The 24,962-nt window shown below is 40.9% G+C and overlaps 1 protein-coding gene across 8 annotated transcripts; it reads right to left on the bottom strand.

Annotated features, from left to right (window-relative positions):
* Positions 1 to 858: 858 nt before the first annotated feature.
* Positions 859 to 14,653, bottom strand: tbrg1 (transforming growth factor beta regulator 1). Of its 8 annotated transcripts, none has more exons than XM_056283465.1 (15): positions 14,514 to 14,653; positions 13,337 to 13,500; positions 12,621 to 12,678; positions 12,441 to 12,523; positions 11,845 to 11,881; positions 11,414 to 11,476; positions 10,848 to 11,084; positions 9,844 to 9,914; positions 8,837 to 9,087; positions 8,470 to 8,615; positions 7,990 to 8,136; positions 4,746 to 4,843; positions 2,740 to 2,850; positions 2,261 to 2,409; positions 859 to 1,575 (listed from the first exon to the last, which is right to left on the bottom strand). In XM_056283465.1, the coding sequence occupies exons 1-15, from the start codon at positions 14,514 to 14,516 to the stop codon at positions 1,487 to 1,489; spliced, it is 1,707 nt and encodes a 568-aa protein (XP_056139440.1). In that variant the 5' UTR covers positions 14,517 to 14,653; the 3' UTR covers positions 859 to 1,486. The 8 variants fall into 8 exon arrangements, with proteins under 8 accessions (XP_056139440.1, XP_056139443.1, XP_056139439.1 ...); XM_056283468.1 differs by having other exon boundaries at positions 13,337 to 13,523; positions 14,508 to 14,652; XM_056283464.1 differs by having other exon boundaries at positions 14,508 to 14,519.
* Between the last annotated feature and the right edge of the window lie 10,309 nt (positions 14,654 to 24,962).

Here is a 24,962-nt window from a genome sequence, read left to right on the forward strand (position 1 = left end):
CAGTTTACCCACTATGTAAAGATTATCCAATTTTTTTATACTATGTCATGTGCCTATGTCTGTTACTTATTTGTTGTCCATTCAAATTGGGGAAATAACAGCTGCCACTAGCCAATTGCAAGTATGTCTCAGCCTGGTTGAGTATCTTTGCCTACTTTACAAACCACTTTGGCATAAATCTTTTTTATTGTTATAGGGTTCTTTTCTATTCTATAAAAGAGTACCGTAACCACCTGTCACTGACACAAGTAAAACAAGTTATCTGCCCTATGACCAATAATGGCAATTTAAAAATAGCAACACGATTTTATCTTAAAAAAAAAAGAAGAAAAAAAAGGGGGGTTCTGGAGTGTCCGGGTAGTGTGGCCATCTATTCTGTTGTCTACCAACATGGGGATCGCCGGTTTGAATTCCCGTGTTACCTCCAGCTTGGTTGGATGTCCCTACAGACACAATTGGCCGTGTCTGTGGGTGGGAAGCCGGATGTGGGCATGTGTCCTGGTCACTGCACTAGCACCTCCTCTGGTCAGTCGGGGCGCCTGTTCAGGGGGGAGGGGGAATTGGGGGGAATAGCGTGATCCACCCATGTGCTATGTCCCCCTGGCGAAACTCCTCACTGTCAGGTGAAAAGAGGTGGCTGGCGACTCCACATATATCGGAGAAGGCATGTGGAAGTCTGCAGCCCTCCCCGGATCAGCAGAGGGGTTGGAGCAGTGACTGGGATGGCTTGGAAGAATGGGGTAATTGGCCAAATACAACATGGAAGAAAAAAAAAGGGGGGGGGATTCCGATGTAACCATTACAAATTAATTTCAACTTCTATCATTTACATAATAAAACAAAGACATTCATCAAAATAATCTGTGTGCTTTATTGTTCCTATGGAATCCAATTAAAATCGATTTAAATGAAAATGAAAAAACAAATGGTAACGACTAATTCTTTCATCCAAACATACAATGTGAAGATTGTAACAAATGTTTCAATTGGGGAAAGGATCAATTTCAAATATCACACATCATGACAGCTACATAGGTTAAGAACAGCTAAATCCTTTCACATGGAGAAAAGCTTTACTCAGAATTTGTTCTGCATAATCTCATGTTAGTATGACAATATAAGAGTTGGGCTTTTGGAGTCTTGCATATATAGTAGAGATAAAAAGAATAAGAAAAAGAAAAGTCTATTCCGGTATAAAGGAATACTGTTGTGGCTTTCATGAGGTTAAGCAGAAGGCTAGCTCCTTAGCCACGCTAGTACAAATTCCCAGTACCATGAAATCCAGTCTCACTATAAGCAGACAGCATAATCCTCCAGGTTTTCCCCACTACACCCACCTGCTTTTGCTTTCAATCAAACTGTACAGGTGGTATTTGAAACTTTTTGAAAATAGGAGCATTGTAAAGGATTGAGTGTGCAGAACAGAAGTACATGGGAATTATAATGAACATTATATTCACACATACACACATTATATATATATAGCTCAAGAGCTAAAATACGATCCAGAGGGCTTCATGGTGGGCGAGGTGAGGTGATGCTGATGAGAGGAGCTGGGAGACTGGGGGGTCTGTCCTAGGAAAAAAGATAAGACATTTTCAGTTTTTTTTACATGTTGGGTTGGATAGCATGGTGCCGATAACCATGCTAGACCAAGTGTTAAAAAGAAAAAAAAGCTGTTTTTTTATCAACATCATTCTCTGATCATCAAAAGCTTGATAATTTATGGATTTTTTTTCTAGGTTTTAACTGCCCCACTCTCAACAAGTAGGACTAACGAGGACAGGTTCCTGACTATTACATATAAAATACCAGCTTAAAATTTTTAACAACACATTAACAACCTCTTTTTTTATTTTTTTTCAAAACTGTTGAATGTCCCTTATGAGAAAGACCTGGGACAACAGCTGCAAGGGTAGGGATGATTAAACACATTAAACATATTTTGGAGGTAGAAAGTATTTTGTTTTTGCACTGGTGGTCTGTGGAACTCCACTAAGCAGTTGAGGACCAGTGATTTAACTTGTAGGGGGTTTTAGCTCAAGGGAACTTTAAAAGCTGTTGTTGTAGGAAGAGAAAGTGCTACTCAGTTATTTTTTTCTAGCTCCATGTGTGCTTTTCAACATTTCATCATTTGCATAGCTTCAGTGGATGCATACTCAGAAAACGTGCTGTTCTACTCACTGTAATCCAGGTCAAACTGATGAAAACGTCTCACAATTTTCTGAAGTGATCATAACCAATCTTATCGCCAACCAACCTGAGATAATGTGCTCTGTCTTTGTGTTCTCATCAAAGCCCTGGTGTCGTTGGTAGGCCTCGAAGTTGACTGATGCATCATCCTCTGACAGGCTGTGAGGAACCTGTCCATCCCCTGGGCGACACACCTCAAAACGAACCCACTGGTAACTACAAAAACACCATGAAGAACCATGCCTTTAACGCGACAGAAGAAATTATGGAAATACTCAAAATCTGTTATTCCTATGGAATGAAGAAGAAGCAAGTGAAATGTTCTGATAAAAGCAAATACATTAATGATGCCCTCTAATCTGCATTCAAGCACACCTGCACTAATTAATTGAAAATGTCTATGAGGTATGACATTTTGAGCACCCAAAATGTGGGTACTTTGAAATATAGTTTGATTGGCAGACTTAAAATCTTTAAAGGGAGAGCTCAAATGAAAATCCTGGATTACAGCTGATGAAACACAGTCAAACAGCAGGGCAGACGTACTTGCTACATTTGCGTGCTCCGGGACAACTCTGGATGAGGTTCTGAATGGTGGGGTGAGAGAAGCCGAAGAAGTCTGCTCCTGACGGCACAATAGGTTGCACGGGCTTGGATCTGAAGATGCACAGATAGGACTGTATACATAAAATAAACAACGGCTCTACTTATTAGAGTATTTTACAAACTGACAGAGTGATTTAGTAAAGGCAAAGGAATAGAATGAGACAATAATAAAGATAGGGAATGACTTTATAGTACATTATTTTGATTATAAATTATAGCCCCAGTTCTTTAGGTATGTTGCTCCAAAGCCTAGGAACCCTCTGGTAAGGGCTAATTCACCCTGGGTCCTCAGTCTAACCTTTGGAAGAACAAGCGTGTTGTGACATACGTAACGGTCAGGCACAGACACACCTTAAAACAAGCTATCTCTTTTAAACTGGTAATCTTAAACGTTTTCATAAAACAAAAGTCTGTTTCATTAGTATCTATCACAGATGATGGTAAAACAATGACATTTCAGCATAATCTCAAATCATGAAAGTATTTGATTCTGAAATAATTTGCATTTAAAAAACAATGTCAGTACAACTTCCTGCAAAAAACCTCAAACTGTGCATATGAACCATGACAGGAACTGCCACGTTTTAATTCCGTCATCAGTGGTTGGTCCACTAGAGAGGATAAGGTAGAACTTCCTCTCTGGTGGATCAACCAGAGAGAAGCATCAAAGACAGTTAACTAGTGAGCAATATTAATCTAATGGTGAATGGAAATCTTCAAGATTGCCATTTTCAAAATCAATCAAAAACTCACAGGTAGCCAGTGCAGAGAACCTAAAACATGGGAGATCTCTTCCCTTTCCTTAGTCCTGGCTGGTAAGCGGGTAGCTATTTTCAACGAGTTGCAGACAGTCAACTGATTTTTTATTTCTCTGAGGCCAGCAAACAGTGATTAAGCATGCTTGAGACAAAGGCATGCTTTTTCTCTGGCAGGCAACGAGAGAAAGGGTTTGACCTTTGCGATACTTCTCATGATACAAGGCAGTCTTTTTTTTAAATAGCTTGAATGCAGCATGAAATTAAAATCAGAATTTAAAACTAACCACCAGATATCTCACCTACACTAGGACAGTGGTTTCTTAACTGCAAACCTCAGGACTCATACTACTGCTTGCTTCCTATTATGTCAAGTTTTCCAGCATTCTAATCAGGGTTTTCTGACCTGGATCAACAGGTAAACTTCACCAAATACCTGGCAGGAGAGACAAACAGCAGTACTATGAGTCCCAAGATCTCCAGCTGAGAACCACTGATCTGGACCTAATTGGTCACAAGCTGCCCTGACACATTCTATTAAAATTAAAAGCAAAATACAATTAATTAATGTTGACTTTTCTCAAGCACAGGATAAGTCGACATCCAAACCTTTACAACACACACCAAAGTATTAACAAAGATAAAGTTTGTTGAGATTTACAGAAAGGTAAAGCAGCCAGAATGGTAAAATAAGATTAGTTGGCTCAAAAGACGACATTTGAATGTAAGTATCCAGAGCTTTGCCTGGAGCATTTTTTTTTCAAATTAATATAGATCTTTTAATTTCCTCTATCTTTTTGTGATTCAGTTTTGTCAATCAATTTTAATCAGCCCAAGAAAACAAGTTTAATTCGTTTCAAAGATTAACGTGGAAAAAAGACTACTGTGCTCTACTTTTGTCTTTTAGCAGCACGTGCACAGCTTTAGGAATACAAACTGATGAAAAGCAATAAAGGGACCTCAACTCACACACACACGTGTGTGTGTGTGTGTGTGTGTATTAACTCAGCAGGCCAACACGTACTACTTGCCATGAAAATTAAAATCTTCCCTTCCTGAATTATACAATGTATATTTGTGAAGACAGTGAATCAATGACACAATAAATCCAACTTGAATTACTGACTGCAGCACAGCATGCCCGATTACTCCAGATTAAAAAAAAAAAAGAAAAGCTGTATTGTGCACTACCTCACAGATGCAATGGCCTTCAGTAGATTGGAGTGGCAGGTCAGGGCAGAAGAGGCAACAATGGCATTCTGAGGATCCTCCTCAGGCACAATCTCAAACTAAAGGGAATATGCACAAACAGATGACGCTTTGCAACATGATGGTACTCTGTGTGTGCGTGCGTGCGTGTGTGTGTGTGTCTGTGTGTGTGTGTGTGTGTGTCCACAGTAGACCTCAGCAAGAACATGTAGCTTATTACCATTAGAAGTTAATTATAACTGTTGTCATACACATCTCATCAGTTCATTGTTGGAGTTGTCCAAGATAACATGAAATAAAGACTTGTCTGATATTTTATTTGCTTCTTTTATCAGGTTAATTTCTCTGTTCACCTCCCAAGAAAGGCATTGCTACAAAGACAGACAGACAGATGTGCATGGATGTGTGTTTGAGAGTATGTATAATATTATTATTATTATCATTATTATTGTAGTAGAATCTTGCATATACACGTAATGAGTGGATTATGGAGATCTAGTGGACACCAGTGGCACAAAGGCAAGGAGCGTGTGACGACATCAATATCAAGAACTTGCAATTCCCCTGTGGATATATTTTAATTTATAAATCACATTCCGTGGTCAAAATAAAAACAGAACTGCCACACATTGTCAAACAGAAAAGTACAGATTATTATTTTAGAAATACACACACACACACACACACACATTGTTTCACTATCCTTATGAGGACCCCTCATTGACTACATTCATCTCCTAGCCCTTAACCCTAACCTTAACCACACACAAACTACATGCCTAACCCTAACCCTTACCCTAACCTTAACCTAACCCTAATTCTAACGTTAACCCTAAAACCAAGTCCTAACCCTAAAATAGACCCTTTTACTTGTGAGAACCTATAAAATGTCCACACAAGGTAGGTGGTTTCTGGTTTTTCTATCCTAATGAGGATATTTGGTCCCCATAAGGATAGTTAAACATGTACACATGTGTACACACACACACACACACACACACAATGGTGAGCCAAAACATTATGACCACCTGCCTAATATGCTGTTGGTCTTCTATGTGCCGCCAAAATAGTGCCGACCCACCAAGGCATGGACTCTACAAGACCGCTGAAGGTGTCCTGGGACATCTGGCACCAAAGCATTACCAACAGATCCTTCAATTCCTGTTAGCTGCAAGGTGGAGCCACCGCATACTGGGCTTGTCAGTTCAACACATCCCACAGATGCTCAATCGGATTGATAGCTGCAGAACTTGGAGACCAAGGCAACACCTTGAACACTTCTTCATGTTCCTCAAATCATTCCCAAACAATGTGTGCCGTGTGGTAGGGCGGATCATCCTGCTGAATGAGGCCACTGCCATCAGGGAATACCATAGCCATGAAGGGTTGTACCTGGTCTGTAATGATGTTTAGGTAGGTGGCACGTGTGAAATTGATGTCCACGTGAATGACCGGACCCAGGGTTTCCCAGTAGAACATTGCCCAGACCATCGTACTCCCTCCACTGGCTTATCTTCTTCCCACAGTGCATCCTGGTGCCATCACTTCCCCAGGTAAATGGTGCACACGTACACAGCCATCCATGTGATCTAAAAGAAAACGGGACTCATCGGACCAGGTGACCTTCTTCCACTGCTCCAAGGTCCAGTTCCGATGCCTATGTGCCCATTGTAGGCACTTTCAACGGTGGACAGGGATCATCATGGGCACTCTCGACTGGTCTGCTGCTATGCAGCCCCATACATAGCGGGGTGCGATACACTCTGTGTTGTGGCACATTCCTCCTATAACCGTCATTAAAATTTTCTGTGACTTGTGCCGCAGTAGACTTTATGTCGGTTTGGACCAGGTGGGATATCCTTCATTGCCCTTGCGGATCAATGAGCCTTGGGCACCCAACACCCTGTCACTGGTTTGTGGTTTGTCCCTCCTCAGACCACTGTCGGAAGGTACTCACCACTGCTGACCCCACAAGCCTTGCCGTTTCAGAGATGCTCTGACCTTGTCATCTGGCTATAACAATTTGGCCCTTGTTAAAGTTGCTCAGGAATCAGGAACACTTTGTCACTTCATTTCACATACAGAAGTACGTGAAATTAAACAAAATATCGTTTCCCCCAGCCCACAGCAGTGCAACACAAAGACATATTTAAAACTACAAGAACACATATATCAAATTACAAAACAAAAAAAAATTACTGTCCGAGAGAATGAACGCCAGGATTACTGTTGGAACTGCTGGTTTGCATGGGCTAGCAGTTAGCTTAGCTTGCTTCACTTTCGCATCCTGTCAGACCGCCGTTGGTGTTTCCTCCTTGGGTGACGCTACAGGCAGGGCCGTGGTTTCTGGGCCCACCAGACGCAGCAGACCAGACTTCCCCAGCTGATCCAATGCCAGCTCTCCCTGCCAGACACCTCCGACACACCTCCCTGCACGCCACACCATGATACCAAAAACACAGTCAACGCTAGGCGAGGCCACTGCCCTCTGTGTTATCGGAACTGCCGGTCTGCATGGGCTAGCAGTTAGCGTAGCCTGCCCTGCTTCTGCGTCCTGTTGGACTGTCCTCGGTATTTTCTCTTCGGGGGCACCTCTGGGCAGGGCCGTGATCCATGGGCCCACAGGACGCAGCAAACCAAGTTCTCCCAGCCGATCCAGCGCCAGCTCTCCCAGCCATCAAATGAAAATGCGGACAGACATGGACAAAGACAATGCATGGACGGTACTGGGTGAGGCCACTGCAAACGTAAGTTCGCACCGCTATCTTCCCACACCGGTACTGGGTGAGGCCGTCGTAAACGTGAATTCTCCCCGCCATCGCGCCACCGCCAATCTTTACTCCTGCCCATTTCCCCTGCATCCAACATGTCAACTATGAGAACTGATTGTTCGCTTACCCTTGTTCGGAGATGATCAACGTTATTTGGTTCACCTGTGAGTGGTCATAATATTTTGGCTCCTCAGTGTATATATAAATAAGTGTATCTCTTTTTGTACAGCAGCATTGGTTTAGGGCTGGAATCATATGTCTTTCACTGACCGTGGAGGTAGGGGACTGTATATTCTGCCATTCTTTATGAAATAGCAGTTAATACTGTAAATTCTTGCTCTTAATGGAAAGTGGCATACAGTGCAGTGTATCCATGTAGGAAAGACGGTTTTCTGCAGATTATAACTGACATTTAAACGTGAAGAGATGTATACTGTGTGCTAATGTTTGTTTACCTGTGGTCCACTTCCACCATCTTTAATTTGGCAGGTGTACAGACACTGCTGGTCGGAGTTCTTCATACTAGCAAAAACCCGTGTGCTGCAGAAGCCCACTGGGTAGATGGCACACTGGTCATGGAACAACATTCTGTCTGTGATGATCTGAACAAAGAACAGTTTGCATTTAGTAATCAGAAACTAAGTTAGGTGTGTTTATTCACATGAAATGAACAAGTGCATGTGATTTGTCAAACTTAACACAATAACGTGGACGTGATGATAACAAAACCAAATTGTAGTTCAACACAATATAACTTCACTAAATGAAGTGGTTACATGAAAACCTAACCAAAACTTAAGGATAGTCCTGATGAATGGCAGTCCAGTGAACTATGAATAGAAAAATACAGCACATAAAAACATGTAAATGTAGGTAAGAAACTTATATTCTTCTCAGTGTTAAAGAAAGCTACCAGTGAATGCTTGGACACTGACCTCTCCCAAGCTGTAGACAGTTAGCCCCCCCAGTACGATGGGAAAGACAGGACGCCCAGAGGAATCTAAAGCGATGGGCTGTACTAACTTGCGAGAGCCGTCTGCTAGCTTTCTTTTCTTTGACATCTTCCTTGGAACTGAAGAAACTATGAGTTGATTAATATTTTAATAAGTCTAAAAAGAAAAGACTTGTAAGCAATACTGAGTTTTTACACTGATGCCAGATTGGTAACATTGGTCAAAAACTTTCTCATGGGGAAATTATCTTGTTCATTTGGTCAAGGCATATGAATGTATTATTTTCCAAGACATCTGTGTAAACACATGAAAAAATAAAGGAAAGTTGACTATAGTCTATAGCGCTCACCATCCTCCTTTCCATTCTCTCTGCCTCGTTCTCTTCTTTCCTTCTTGGGCTTTTTGTGCAGTCCCTCTTCTCCTGTTGACACCACTGACACTAGGTTATGTCCTCCAGACAGGCTTGAAGCACTTGCAGGCCCCGAGGTTAATGCCGCATGTGGCGCAGTTGACACAGATGGGTGTGAACTTGTGCTAGAGGTAGGCAATAGCTCTCCTTCTGACAAGGACTGGTACTGCAACAATGACTTCAATAAGAACCTGGAAATGAGCATGAATCCATCTGTTGTACCAGTCATTTTCAGACAACAGAATGTGAACAACTATATCATCCAGGATTTTGTAAATATACTGATTAAGACAATTAATAAAAGCTATCAGTTAAATGCTATCTATTTTTGCTGCTGTCTTTTACAGCCCATTGATTGAAAATATGTTGTTGTGAACTAGGCATGTCCGTAGGGGTGCACCAATACAAATACTGGAACTGAATAGAGGGTCGATACCAGGCTAAAATGGAGTATTAATATTGGAGATTTTATTCAACACTAAAATCAGATACCAAAAGTCATGGGCGACATGCCATAAGTAAAAATGAAATGGCTTGATTTACTGCATTTCTGGCACATGGAAGCCCATAAATCCTAAATGGCAGGGAAAAAAATATTCAATCTCAATTACTTTGCCCATTTACCCTAAACTAATTGTCCTAGGTCAGCATTATTCAGCAAAAATAGTGGATCAGACCTCTGTATCAGCAGTAAAAAAAAAAGGGACATTAATGCATCACTACATGTGAAGCAGTAAATACATCTTTTAGCCATGTACATAGATGGTGTAACATGGTAAAATTCAATTCGTTGCATAGGCACATTTTTAGAACTAGTTACAAACACAGTAACATGCAAGATAGCTGTATTTCCCCTCACCCACAACTGCCTCAAAAATTAACATAGTAAGCCATTCCAGTCTGTGGCACATGCTAAATATCAGCCTTGCTGGAAAACCTTTACTCACCTCCGCTCCTCCTTTGCTCTGAGAAACTTCTCCTCCAAGTAGGCAACTTCATCACAGAGGGCTGCATTCTCCTGTAGGTAAATGAGGATTAAGAAAGTTGAGCTTCATTTTAGAGTAACACTATCAGCTTTTCCTTTAAAAGAAAAAAAGTTACAGGTTTCAGCCACTTACCAGACTCCTAAGGCATTCTTTATTTGCTCCAACTCTGACTCTGAGTTTGTGGGACTCTACAAACAACTGCAAACAACTTTTCTCTCAGAACGTACGCCATACTAATTTTGACTGTGCTGTTCTGTTATAAACTCTAAGCTGCTATGAGAGCTATGAATCCAAGTTGATTGGCTGATCCATTTAAACTGTGGTTGACATTTTGTAAACTCTTAAAAGGTTGCCTTTTTCTAGTCAATTTTGTAATGCTTTCTACCCTAGCAGCAAATACACATGATGCATGGGCTCAATCTCAATTGAAACTTCTGCCAACTTTGAAGGAAATAAAAGTAACTTCAACCAGAGAGATGGAGAAGATAAACTAGAGATGCTACAGTGCAACCATAGTGTAGTAATAATTCAAGCCAGCCAGAGTCAAATACTTTTACTACAAGAAACATCCAATCTTCTTCTGGCTATATATACACAATATAAAATTTACAACTTTTAGACAGATTTCTCCATTTTGTTGTAATATTATCATTATTAGCTATTTTGTTAATTAGGGGGCATAAGTGGATTTATTTATTTTCAAATTGGCTGTTGACTGAACAGGGGTTATGCACATTCAAATTCTACCCTAAGTATCTTGATGCATGCTCAATAATCCAGGTAAGGGAATCAAAGAAAGTTGAATCAGTTCATCTGGATACAATGTTTAAAGACAGAGGTCACTTAGATGAGTGATGAAACATATCTGTCAATAAACGTTGTATCCAGATGAACTGATTCAACCTAATTTGACTTTCAACTCTGAGTGAATTTAGACAATTTTCTTTGACCAAGAAAATACTCACAAATATCATTGCACGTGCTGCTTTGCGAAGCCTGAGGTACTTGAGTCGGTATTTTTCATTTTGGTTTTTGCGTGGGCCTCTTTTAATCTTTGCCCTGTGCTCTGAGGAACTGGTGGGAGATGGGAAGGCAGGCAGCGAGGAAGCTGAGCCAGAGCTTGAGACGGTTGTCTGGGGAGGAGAGGCCAGGAAAGACTGGGTACTAAAAGTCTGTAGGGCTTGCTGCCGTTCTTCATCAGTCTGTGAGGAGTAGGAGATGGGGGAGAGAGAAAGATCTGTTCCAGTACAATAGCAAGACTTTTAGCTTTGGATGGTTTGCCTTCAAGGTGAGAAATGAAAATGCAGAATAAAAGGTGGATGGTAAAGTAACTGATGTTTACAATTTAAATGCAGATTAGCGAGACAAAAAATATACACATCAAAATGAGAATAAACTACAGATAAATAAAAGTTTATCATTCTACAGTTAATGTCCGCTAGTAATGCTATTTATCGCTGCCTGTCTTCCTTTGATTTTAATCTGTAATTTCAGACTCTTAAAACTTCCCTTTACATCACATGTAACTCACCAACAGTGCAAAGACTCCGTTTCTGTTTTCAATCCTCTTGAATCTCCTGCTGCCTTTTTGTGTCTGAAAGATAGTAGGAGACTAAGGCCAAGGCATGGGGCTTGGGCATCTTGACTAGAGCCCTGTAGGCTGGGTTTGAACTACATCCCAGAGCCCATTAAATTTCTATCACAATTAGATAGTGTGAACAAGTGCACCTGAACACAAATCCTTCCTTATTCTTATTGAAATGCAAATGTGTCTTTCACTCTTTCAAAAAGGCAAACAAGGTGAGGAAGCAAGATGAGAAAAGACGGATAAATAAAAGACACAGATAAAAAGAAATGTATAAAATTGACCAACAAAAACATAAAACAATACAGAATGGAATGCAATTTACTGTAGTCAGCAGCAGAGGATGCTGACAGACTGTCTCATGCATTCCCTCTTACCTCACGGTACATAACAGCCTCTAGGCTCGACTTTGCACTGCCAGGTAGAGGGAACAGAGATAAGTAGTTAAAGGTAATTCAGATATTATATTATTCAAATTACTAGTATTCAGCAGCTTAGCACAACACACCAGAAAGGACAAGAAAACTATTAGCAGCTGAATACCTTAAGTCTTCTGAAACTCATTACTGTTTTAACCATTTTCTCATCAAAAAAGAAAAAAAAAATCCAAACATTTTCGCATATTTGAACCATGCTCAACCTATCAACCATGCTTGTTGACATCACTTACTTTCTCACAACTTATCATCATTTAACCTGCTATCCTTGTTGACTCTTGTCTAAACAAACTTGCATTGTGCAATAGTTCCACTTGATATAAGTCAAACTAGTTAACACCTCAAGTTAGACTGAATTTTTCTATCCTCAAAATCCTGAAAATATGACCTAGTTTCGGGCTTAAATCTATAAAGTTGCTGGCAAAGTAACAAAATTAGTCTCTATGTTAAATGATTTGATTATTTCCAAAACACAAAAGATGCTCAGAAATACTAGCCAACTGATGCATAATAGTACATTCATAAAACTGCTATACTTGGACTGGATTAGTCCTCTGTCGATGATTCGCTGTTTAATCTCCTTAATGTGCATTGGACGCCCAGCTTCCTCCAACACAATCTGAAATAGTAAAAATGAGTGGTTGACGAAAATAAAATGCTCTACAGTGGTCGTTAAGATAACAATGATGTATTAAAAAAAATAGTAGTTGGAGTACCTGTGCAGCATCAAGCCATGTGAGATTAGGCTTCTCTGCTATATCACTGGGTGGTTCACTGCATATAAGAAAAGAGTGTCATCACTTAGTACAACAGAAGCATTCTATATACACCCTTTTCATAGCAAATAAAGAAAAATATATACTTGGTCTTTTTCAACAGCACCCCCTGTACTGACTATGATATATTAGAGCTTATCATTCAATATTATCATTTGTGATATACAATTCTGTTGTCTAAATTAATGATAATATTAATGTATTATCTAAAATTTCTCACAAAATGAGGTCTGATATTTGAGGGCGAATTATTTGAAAAGTAGTTGCGGTTTGATATACTTTACCAAACAGTTCAATGGGATGAACCTCAACTGGATCCTTAAAAATGGTATGTTTACATTGGTAGCAAGCATTGTGATAGTAGCATTGTGTGAAGTTCTCTGTAATTATCATGATAATAATAGCCACAACAATATACTACATCCCTAAACGATATTGTGCTTCATTTAAAAAACGTGACTTTTATGACAAACTAACACTTGTTATACATAACAGTGTAAGATATTAGTCCATTGGCTATTTGAAGACGTGGGTTTATTTAAATACAATAACAGATCTCCACTTTGGGATGACTGACCATAAAGCTTGAGCACCAATAACCAGATGAGCACCTTTTAAGGTTAACATGGCCACATAGCTATATGAAATAAAGTAACCTTTCAAGTGTTTCTGATGTCCCTGACAGAGGTGCGATGCTGTCCAAAGCAGGAAAGAGAGAGTAGTTCCCCTGTCCGTCTGCCTCCATCTCAGACTCAAACGTGTTGAGGGACTCCATGGGAGACAGCGAAGTGCCTCTGCCTTGGTTACTGCTCGTAGATGGCTAAAATATAAGCGATTATCTCACTTGTCAACCCCCGCAAAACACACGCACGCACGCACGCACGCACACACACGCACACACACACACTCAAATCTTAGTTAATTAAAGTCTATACAAACTATTTTTTTCTCCCCACATTGGCTTAAAATCACGTACTAACCAAGATAACATAGATACCTTGCGGCTCACAAACACAAACTAAAGTGCATAAGGACCCTACCCCAGTTCTCTCACTTCGTGCTCGGGATTGTTCTTTTCCATGAATCATCGGGGAGCCTTCACTTGGGTCCATCGTATTTTTAGTATTATTATTACCATCTGCTATTTATTATTTAGCTTAGGTTACATTTGGGATGTCCAAACGCTAACGCTTACCGAATGGCATGTAGCTCCGTCGTACATACATTGTGTAGCATATCTTTCGTACTAGCAATCAAATTGTTCTTTTAATATTGCTTCGTTAATATGTGTTAAGAAACTGGTCATTGTGAAATAAAGCCATTAGACTAAATAATGTGATTTGTACGGCGCAATTCAAACTGCACGAGGACGAAAATATCAACATAACGCACCGATTCCGGATATCCTTTTAGAGCTCGCTCAGGGCTCTGGGAAATGTATTTTTTTTTGTGAAGGCGACGAACCTGTCTCCTGATTATATATTTATCCGTTTAAAAGAATAAACGGGTCAGAAGAATATATTAACTTCAAATGCTGCTTAGCTTAAGTTTTGAGTATATGCACCGAAACGTCACAAGCGGTCTGACTTGTAGAAAACATATTTGTGTTACTCTCACTGGCGAATTGTGCGGAATTACACAGATATTGCTTGCTCGTGTAGAGTATCGGTAAATTTCTCTGGATAAGAGTGGCAGTTAAACTGCTAAAAGTCAAAATGCGTCTGGCTAACCATGTGCTTTAAAACTGAAATCCGGCAGTTTTCTTCGCGAATAGTTATTTCATCCATCAGGACGATGGAGTCACATATAAACTTAGGTTAACGGTACCTTTACCATAGTTGGACACAGTCTCCATATTGTTGAGATCCTTGACAGGTTCTATGCAGAACGTCAGATCTGGGAGAAACACTTAAACTGAAGGGTTCAGCTGTCTTTTTAAGCCTGTTTTTAAATCGGGAAGATAACTTTTCTTGTATGACCGTAGTTTGTATCTTGCTTTGCAGTCTGACATGCGGTTTATGATGGAGGCTTTCAAAGCACACAGAGACCCTCTCTTGGCACAAGTTGACTGTTCTTGCACATGCACTACAGCCTCCTCACAGAGAAAATAAAGTCCTGATAAACAGTGGGTAAAACTTTTATATGTCATACAGCCAAACCTGACAGTAGAAGTTGATAAACAAATAAACACCTGGATTAAATGAATTCCATAACACCGTAACGCTCAGGGCATGAAGGTATAATGTACTGTAATATTATAAATTACATTGATAGTTCTTATAACAGGGTAATGCTAATTGCATGTTATGGCCCACCATAAATCCAGCTAGAAACTGCTCTCACCACGGCTGTTATATTATGCCCAAACGGAATCTGCAGCATCTTTTTCTTTTTGCATTTTCTGTGTCTATTATTGATTAGTATATGTGGAATTCAAAGGAATGGATATTTTTGCTTGCTGGACGAAGCGTCTACTAACATTCTAATGTTGTTGTTGTTTTGTTTTTGTTTTTTAGAAAGTCTAGCAACTTAAATTAAGATGGGAGTACCTCAGTATACGCACACACACACGCCCCCCCCCCCACACACACACACACACACCCACACACACTGGAAGGAACACAAAGGAAAGAATCTTTTTGCTTCTTGGGTATATAACAAGCGTTTAGTAGCAGAAAATTCATCCATCCATCCATTATCCAAACCGCTTATCCTGCTCTTATAATACCATGGAACAGGGGAAGAAATAAATACAGGACAGCTGCTGGCTCTTCATCAACTGTATTAATCGTATTAATGACCTTCAAATTACATGCAGTGCTAACATATCGCTTTCAGTGTGAACATATTTCACCCGATTAAACACTTTCCCACAACATTAGATGTTGTCCTCAACATCATTATCTTTACCCTTAAGCGCTTAGTTGCAATCAGGTACCCTCAAACCATTACAATCTGGAACTCTTTTGATACATTACATTTTGTTTCAGTCCTTTTTCAGTTACAGTCTGGAACTCTTTTGTTATATTACATTTTGTTTCAGTCCTTTTTTAGTTACAGCTGGAACTCTTTTAATACATTCAATGTTGTCAGAGTTCGCAGAACACATACATATGTGTCCAGTGTCGGAAGAAATGTCAAGACTGTTCACAGTATGCTATTTGAATCAACCACAGTTAACTTTGTATTAAAGTCCTCAACTGTGCAATGTTTGTGTGACATCAGTAGCATTCAGCTTTCTTAAAAGTCTATAAGTGTATGTGTATGAGGTGTTCATGTGTGAATGATCAGTAACACTTGGCTTCCTTCAAAGTCCACGAGTGTAAGGCAATTTGAACAGTCCAAAGTGGAAATAACTTTTCCTGTCTACATCCCATACACATAAATGGGCTGGTTGTAGTATGGCTGCCCTAGTTGTGTCCATGTTTGAGGCCTTACATAACAGCGCAGTGCAGCAAGATTGTAGCAGGATGGAGTTCCTATTTTGTCATATGTAAGAGTCTTTGGTGGCCTGCACTGTCTCTGACGTGCTGAGTCCTTGTCTGCCTCTCTCTTTCCTGTTCCACTGAGGGCAATGATGCCTCATCCTCAGTATCAGGTGAGTCATCGTCCTGGACATCCTGGATTTCCAGTAAGTCATTATCACTGTTCTCCATCTGAGGTCATTCTGTTGCAGGTTCCGTTGGGTCTGGCTCTGTCACATCATCGGCCATGACAGGAGTCTCTCTCACTGTTTCTCGTGGTCGAGCTGCGATCTGAGATGGCGTGAAATAGTAATCATCATCATCATTCTCTTCCTCCGAGTCCTCTGACTTTATCAGCCACTGCAATTTTCCTTTTTGGTTTCACATGTGGGCGCACTTCAGCTTCCAGCAGCAGGTGATCATATGGCAAAAGGAGGTTTCGATGCAGAATGTTCAGGTCTCCGCTCATAAATGGGGACATCCTCTCCCACTTGTCGAACTAGAGTATGGATGATCTCTTCACAGTGATTCCTCAATTTTCCAGGTCCTCCACGAGGGGTCATGTTTCGCACTAACACACGGTCACCTGGGCACAACACTGAACTCCTCACTTTGCCATCATATGTCCTCTTGTTTCTCTGAGCAGATTTATGTGCATTCTCTCTTGCAATAGCATATGCTTCCTGCATTCCTTGCTTCCACTGTTCAACATATGGTGACTACAACTTCCGGTAACACTTTAGTATGGGGAACATATTCTAAGTAAAAACACTTAATTACTAGTGAATTAGTAATGATGAAGATGTCACTTTAGTATGGAGAACATATTCTAAGTAACAAAAACTTAATTTAGAGTAATTTAACACTATTAACACTTGTACTTTTGTGTTTTGTTATGTAAGAACAGACCATATTCATTACGTGTTAGTAAGGGAGAATAACTCTTCTTGTGGTACTACCACCTTATAAAGGCCATACTAAGCAAAGCATATTGAGATGGTACTACTAATAAGCAATAATTCTGAGGTTATAGAGGGAAAACTCATAGTTAATGGCTTACTGGTTGTATAATAAGGCCATGCAGAATATGGCATTAATAAGTGCTTAATAAAGACCAATGAAGAGCCAATATGTTGCTAATTTGCATACTGCTACGCACCTAATTAATGGTGTATATGTTCCCCATACTAAAGTGTTACCCAACTTCCTGCTTCGGTGGGCACGTTTAATAACATGGCAATAGGTAGTCTTGGAGAGCGGCCGTATAGTAGGTAAAATGGAGAAAAGCCTGTTACCGCTGTATGTGTGCAGTTGTAAGCAAAGATGAGCTTACTGAGAGAGTCTTTCCAATTTGTCTTGTCTTTGTCTGCGAGAGTCTTAAGCATCTGCATTAATGTTCTGTTGAAACGTACAACCTGACCATTCCCATGTGGATGGTAAGGGGTAGTCCTTGATCCGGCCACATTACAGTAGTTGCTCAGTTGTGAGAAAAGTTGATTTTCAAACTCACCTCCCTCATCGTGGTGAATGAGCATTGGGAATCCAAATTTCAAGGTGTAATCATTGAATATTTTGTCAGCCACTGTTTTTCCAGATTTTGCTGTTGTAGGGTACGCCTGTGCAAAATGTGTGAAATTATCTGCAATCACTAAAATATACTCATACCCGCCTTTACACTTATCAAGATGGAGGAAGTCCACTGACATGAGTTCAAATGGCTAGGTGGTGACAATGTTTTTAAGAGGGGCCCTTGTCTCTTAGCCAAGTTTTTCTTTTGTTTTCTTTTTTAAGGCAGGTGCAGCTCATCACATATTGTTCTATTTCATGCTGCATGTACAGTCAGAAAAAGCAGTCTCTAACGAGCAATATTGTCCTGTCAGCGCCTTGGTACCCCATCTGGTTGTGTAGCTCCTTTAACGCAGCAGTTTTGTGTTTTTCAGGCAATACCAGTTGTGTTCTGTGCACTGTCTTTCTCAGGAGGGACCTTTTTCATCAACCTCCAGTTTATCCCATTCACGGAGGAGAGAACGGCTCTGTTCATTGAGGTTTCTCAGTTCTTGACTCACTCCAGACCCTTTGTACTGCAAAACTGGTCCAATATGTGAGTCGTTTTTTTGATCCTGTTGTATCTGTGCTGGTGTTAATGAAACAACTGAGTTATCTTGAGCATCGAGCAGGCTCTTGACAGAGATGGCCATTGACCATAATGCATTTGTCTCTGACTGTGTTTCTACTGTTTGAGCACTTGTTCCCACCGCCTCATAAGACATCTCCTCTGTGCACTCATTTATCAGCTTCCCAATATCTACTGGCATTCTAGACAAGCTATCAGCATCAATGTTTTCTTTATGTTCTGGCCAGTGATTACCCTGACATTCTCTGGAACAGTAAAATACTGTTTTACACAATGAACATTGTGGAAACTTCTGATCTTCCTCTTTTTCTCCACAGTTGGTGCATTTTTGGGACACTTTGGCTGATCCGGTCACTCTCTGTCCCCCGGGGACAACCGCTCCTCATTTTTAAAGGCCTCTCTCTCAGCACCGGGCAGCGCTCTGTTTCCTCTGCAACCTGCACGGAAGCGTTGGCTACTCCCACACCTGTAGCAATGCTGACAGTATTTCTCTCCTCGCTGCTGACCCATGTAACATCTTGGTCAGGGGCGTGACCTTTGATATCTCTGCGGTGCAAACCTCTGCTGAAACTGTGCTGCTCCATTCATTAGCCTCGGACCACTCGCAGCTCGATATTCCTGCACTGGTCCACCTGGCTGGTGGAGAGCTGTGGCACTCTCTTTATTCCAGGCCGTGAACTGCGGCTGGAAATAATGTGGGTGGTTGGCTGCCCCATAATCTGTCTCTTTGCTAGTGGGAGGATACAGTTTTGGTGTATTTTCTGCCTTATGAATAGACTCTGTAATTTGTGATACCTCTGCCTTGAGATCTTTCAACAGTACAATGTCTGCTGTGAATTCCTTGAGGTCTGACAGCACATCAGGAGGAAGTGTGACTATGCTTTGTCAAGCTGTACATTTGTCTCCACTTACATCACTGGACTGGGCAGCATGGACACTGTTGTGTCACTGTGGTGTGATCTGCCTCTTTTTATCTTGTCTTTCTCATTAGCACATGCCATATTGAGCCTTTCCAAAAGCAATTCATCTGAAATAGTTGGTTGTAGCAGGTAAGGTTGGAGATCGGTTTTTATGCTGTCATTTTGTAAGCCTGTGAGTACTGTATGCATGAACATGCTCTGCACTAGTGCAGGGTCATACTTGAGACTAGACTCAGCTTCCTGTGATGCAACCAATATTTTCTGTCATAAATCCATTGCTCTGATTAAAAAGTTCTGTGGAGCCTCTTTACTGCTCTGAACCTCTGTGGTCAGCTGTTTGTATAGCTCAGTTGCACTCCTCTCTTGGTAATGTGAGCGGAGGATCTGCCTTAAAGTCGGCAGAGACAGATCACTTTTACCCTCAAGATAACTCCACAGCTGTAGGCCGGGTACAATGGCTCTAATAACAGCATCCACAATTTCTGACTCAGGGCAGCCTTTGCTGAGACCGTTCTCAATTTGGCAGAGAAGTGCCTTCTCTTTGCCCAAGTTTGCCAATCTGACCTGCAATTTTATAGTCTTTACGCCATGGTGGGCTATTTGCATGGGCAAGGGCTGTGTGAACTGGTAGAGTTTTATTGGTCACTATACTCTTTGTGTCTCTGTTGGCTCGTTCCTGCATTCCAGTTTCAATCTGTTGCACCATTAGTTTTAGCTGTTCTAATTCTCTCTTTAATTTATCCTGTTCCTCATTTTCATTTTCGAGCATTTTATTTTTGCTAGCCTTCTGAACGGTCGGTATCATGTCCATTAGGCTTAACAGTTCGGACAGACCGCCATCTTCAAGTTCACTTAGTTCATCACGTTCAACATGTTGGATGATATACGAAACAAGAGCCTTACGAGTTTTGCCAACTATGTTTTTTTTATTTGTTCCTGAGATGTTAGGAAACTCACATATTTGCATTAACTGGTCTATAGTAAATTGAAAAGGAGCTGCTTTAATCTCAAACTGCAAATCCTCCACCTCTGAATCCATCTTGGCAGGTGAGTGACAAGCTATGTGTTGGGAGTGTGTTTTGACTGTCACCGTGGACTTTGCTGCCCCCTAGTGAACAATCGATCACTGTGGACTTTGCTGCCCCCTGGTGAACAATCTGTACCTCAGGATGCAAGCCTTCCTTGACTAGGCTTTCACTCCAACTGTAGCCGCGCTCTAGGCCACCTGGGTTGTTTTATGGGATGATCGATGTGGGCGTCCTCCTCAGCTTCGGGACACCAGCCTCACTTCTCTCATCCCAGTGGTTCCTCCAAATGTAATACGCTGGAACAGGGGAAGAAATGAATACAGGACAGCTGCTGGCTCTTCATCAACTGTATTAATTGTATTAATGACCTTCAAATTACATGCAATGTTAACTTACTGGATTTGTATAGATGGGATAGCAAACATCTTATTGTCGCAGCATATACAGTCAGATTGCATCTGCAATGTATATCTTATTTTCAAAAGGTGTACACCATACACTTCACAATAAAATGACAATACAATGAAGAGGCATTACACAAGAAAGCTCATTGCCACATTCACTGGTCATAAAAGTGTACCTGTATCACTTTCCCACTGTTAACCCTTACTTTTGTTCAGCTTATCCAAAATACAAATCCAATAAGTTAACATTGCATGTAATTTGAAGATAATTAATACAATTAATACAGTTGATGAAGAGCCAGCAGCTGTCCTGTATTCATTTCTTCCCCTGTTCCAGGGTATTACACTCTCAGGGTCGTGGGGATCCTGGAGCCTATTCCAGCAGTCATTGGGCAGCAGGCAGGGAGACACCCAGGACAGGCTGCCAGTAGCAGAAAATGCTTGGGTTTTTTTATAGCCATTTAAAATGAGTTAAATCAAGATGGGCGTTCTTCAGTAAATATGCCACACACACACACACACACACACACACACACACACACACACACACACACACACAAGAAGCAAACACTCCCAAATGCTCAATTTGAATTGAAACACACTTTGAAGATAGATTCTATAAGCCCCTACTTGGTTATTGCACTGATGGATATTAAAAAAAAAACGTAGCTGAGATGAGTCTACCAAGATTCATTATTGGTGGCAACATTTTTTAAAATTTCTGTGGGACTACTAGTGTGCATGGTTAGGGCGCTTGTGTGCACTTGCTATACTAACAACTGGCAGCACATAGGTTAAATGAAGAAAGCCTGATATCAATTCAGTTTATTTTCTACCACAGGCTATTACTACTTGACAAGACATTGCAAAGGTTGTCATGGACATGTTATGTCCTGAACACATGAGAAAGTTAAAGTTACGTAATTAAAGGTTATGCAAGCAGCCTAACCTTGCAAGAAAATGTTATGGCACGTTAGTCGTATAGGCATCTGGATGTCATATTGGTAGAACGGGGACATAAATGAAAATAAAATATTAGGATAATCTGTAGACTAGCCTATCATACAGGAATATTGTGCAACAATAGGGGGACAGTGATGATTATGGATTTTATACCAAACAGTGCAGTCCAATGGTAAAAATTTTTTTAAACCTCTTCTAGAACAAGGAATGCTGGAACACATATTACACACTACTATGCAGAGTAACATGATGTACAAGCTGCACAGAAGTATTACTTTGTATATAGTCATATCCTTAGTTAGCTAATGTTAGCAAAATGCTAGCTAACTGACTATATAACATTAGAGGAGTTGGCCTAATGTGGGATCACAAAGGTCAGCCAGTTTTGCTTCATTCTTATTTCTGTGGTAACGTTAAAGATAATATTTGGGAAAAGGACATAAAAGTTTGTGGATTTTCCCCCCCTTTATTTTCCAAATATCTGACCAATTATCCCACTCTTCTGAGCCGTCCTGGTCACTGCTTCACCCCGTCTGCCGATGGCTGCACACTACCACATGCGTCATCCGATATATGTGGAGTCGGCAAGTTGTTTCTTTTCACCTGACAGTGAGGAGTTTCGCCAGTGGGATGTAGCGCCTGGGAGGATCACACTATTCCACCCAGTTCCCCCTCCCCCTCAGCTATTTGCAATAAGCAAATTACACAATAACAGTTTAAATAGTTCAATAAAACTAATATTACAAGGGTTTTATCCAAATTCAACACAAAGTCTTACTTTTAATGACTACTGCAGTCTCAAAATTATTCAACCCCCTGAATAGAATCCCTCATAACAGCACACATTTGCAAATCAGGTGTTGTCTTGAGCACACCTGATGCCACTAATCAAGGGCTTCATTATTTGCATCAGGTGTGCTTGAGATAGAACACATCAAATACCTGGACTGGCTAGCGGTTTGTTGACGGTGACGTTTGATTGCATGTTAGAAATATGGCTAAGTCAAGAGAATTGTCCAAAAAATTAAGAGATGGATCATTGCCTTGCACAAACAAGGAAAAGGATTCAAAAAGGTAGCAAAGGCACTGAATGTTCCTAGAGATACAGTTGGAAGCATAGTTCGCAAGTTCTAAGTTTAAGGAACAGTGGCTACACTACCTGGACATGGCAGAAAGAGAAAGCTATCAATGGCTGCCACCAGATTCCTGAGGAGGCAGGTGGTCAAAAACCCTCGAGTGACTGCAAAAGACCTACAGCATGACTTGGTGGCAGCAGGCACTGAGGTTGCAATTTGCACAGTAAGGTGCGTGCTAAATGCTGAAGGCCTCCATGCCTGCACTTCAAGATGTACACCACTACTGACCCAAAAGCACAAGAAAAGTCAGCCCCAATATGCTCAAAACCATATAAATAAGCCAAAGAGGTTTTGGGATTCTGTTCTGTGGAGTGATGAAACAAAACTAGAACTTTTCGGGCCTATGGATCAGCCATATGTCTGAAGGAGGAAGAATGAAGCATATGCTGAAAAGAACACCCTGCCTACAGTGAAGCATGGCGGTGGCTCAGTGATGCTCTGGGGCTGCTTTGCTTCCTCTGGCACTGGAAACCTGCAACGTGTGGAGGGCAAGATGGATTCAGTCAAGTATCAGGAAATCCCAGGAGAAAACTTCATGCCGTCTGTGAGGAAGCTGAAGCTTGGGTGTCATTGGACCTTCCAACAGGACAATGATTCCAAGCATTACCTCAAAGTCAACCAATGCTTGGTTTCAGAATAAGTCCTGGAAGATTCTAGAGTGGCCGTCAGTCACCTGACTTGAACCCCATAGAAAATCTCTGGTGGTATTTGAAGAAGGTGGGTGCGGCATGCAAACCCAAGAATATTAGTGAACTGGATGCCATTGCCCATGAGGAATGGGCTAATATTCCTCAGGAACGCTGCCAGGCGCTGGTGTCTGGCTATGCATCACGTTTGCAGCAGATCACAACTGCAAAAGGGTGCTCTACTAAGTACTAAAGATGCTTGTCATGAAAGGGTTGAATAGTTTTGAGACGGCAGTAGTCATTAAAAGTGTCATTTTGTGTTGAATTTTGGGAAACCACTTGTAATATTAGTTGTGTTGAGCTATATAGATTTTTCTTGTTTGATTTGTTTATTGCAAACAGCTGACAGTTTGTAAATTTTGCCAGTAAACCTAATTTGCAGTGGGGGTTGAATAATTTTGATTGCAACTGTATATATGCTCAAAGTGATAAACTTCTTCAAACAAGATGTAACGATAAGGCCTATGAAATGCAAAGTTTTTTTCTGTTCTGTGTGCTTGTCCATCTACTGATTTGGCATTGCTACTGCACTGGAAAAAACACTGACTTTTACTTTGAAATTGAGAGGGTGGAACTAAAAGATAATGCATTAAATGTTCTCAAGATGGTGAACAAATAAAACTTGAAAACGCAAACCGAAGTCGTTTGCAAGTGATTCGTAATTGTAAAATGAGGACTGTACTTGCAAAATTCGTGACGATTGCATGGTAAATATATATGTGTGGAACAGGTTTTGCGTACGTGTTTCAGGTCATACATTCAATTTATTTTTGACAGAAAAGTATCTCCATATAGGACAAGGTTTCTGTCTGTACCATATCCACTGTTCACATTGCCCTGGCTTTTTGGGAGGCTTTCATTCACCTTCTATTCTGTCTTTTGTCCATTACTGCATCTCCAACATTTGTGAAAGCTGCAGCCATGGATAACTCCCACTCTACTCTGTGAGTTTTCTCTCTCGGTCTGCCTTAAGTGTGTATGACACCTCAATCTTTTTTTTTCTTCTTTTTTTTCCAAGGCTCTGGGACACTCAGTTGGTGAGTAGTTGCAAAGCAAGGCTAGCTCTTTTTTTTAATTTACTTTCTGTATATTCAAAGGGAGTAATGTGTTGCTTTTTATAATGGATTACATTTATATAGCACATTATCTAGACACCCAAAGCGCTTCACAGTGAAGGGGGGGGGACTCACCTCAACCACCACCAATGTGTAGCACCCACCTGGGTGATGCATGGCAGCCATTTTACACATTTACACTCGCCACACATCAGCTTAAGCTGGAGAGGAGGAATCATCCAGCCAATTACCTTGGGTGGATAATTAGGTGGTCAGATGGAGAGAGCCAGGTTGGGAATTTTGCCAGGACACAGGGAAACCCCCTACACTTTACGATAAGTGCCATGGGAGCGTTACTGACCACAGTGAGTCAGGATCTCAGTTTAACGTCTCATCTGAAGGACCATTCAATTCATACCCAACCAATAATCCTCCAATCCTAGAATGTTTTTCTCAATCCAATTTGCTGAACTCTGCAGGCTATATTTGTTC

This window comes from Lampris incognitus, chromosome 7, assembly GCF_029633865.1.
Source record: "Lampris incognitus isolate fLamInc1 chromosome 7, fLamInc1.hap2, whole genome shotgun sequence".
Classification (NCBI taxonomy): Eukaryota; Metazoa; Chordata; class Actinopteri; order Lampriformes; family Lampridae; genus Lampris; species Lampris incognitus.

Excerpts from the sequence above, each read along its gene's own strand:
- tbrg1 (XM_056283461.1), bottom strand. The coding sequence starts at position 13,792 with ATGGACCCAAGTGAAGGCTCCCCGATGATTCATGGAAAAGAACAATCC. Across the intron at positions 12,679-13,336 it reads ACATCAGAAACACTTGAAAG|TGAACCACCCAGTGATATAG; the intron begins GTTACTTTATTT and ends TCTTATATGCAG. Across the intron at positions 4,844-7,989 it reads ATGGTGGAAGTGGACCACAG|TTTGAGATTGTGCCTGAGGA; the intron begins GTAAACAAACAT and ends TATTCCCTTTAG.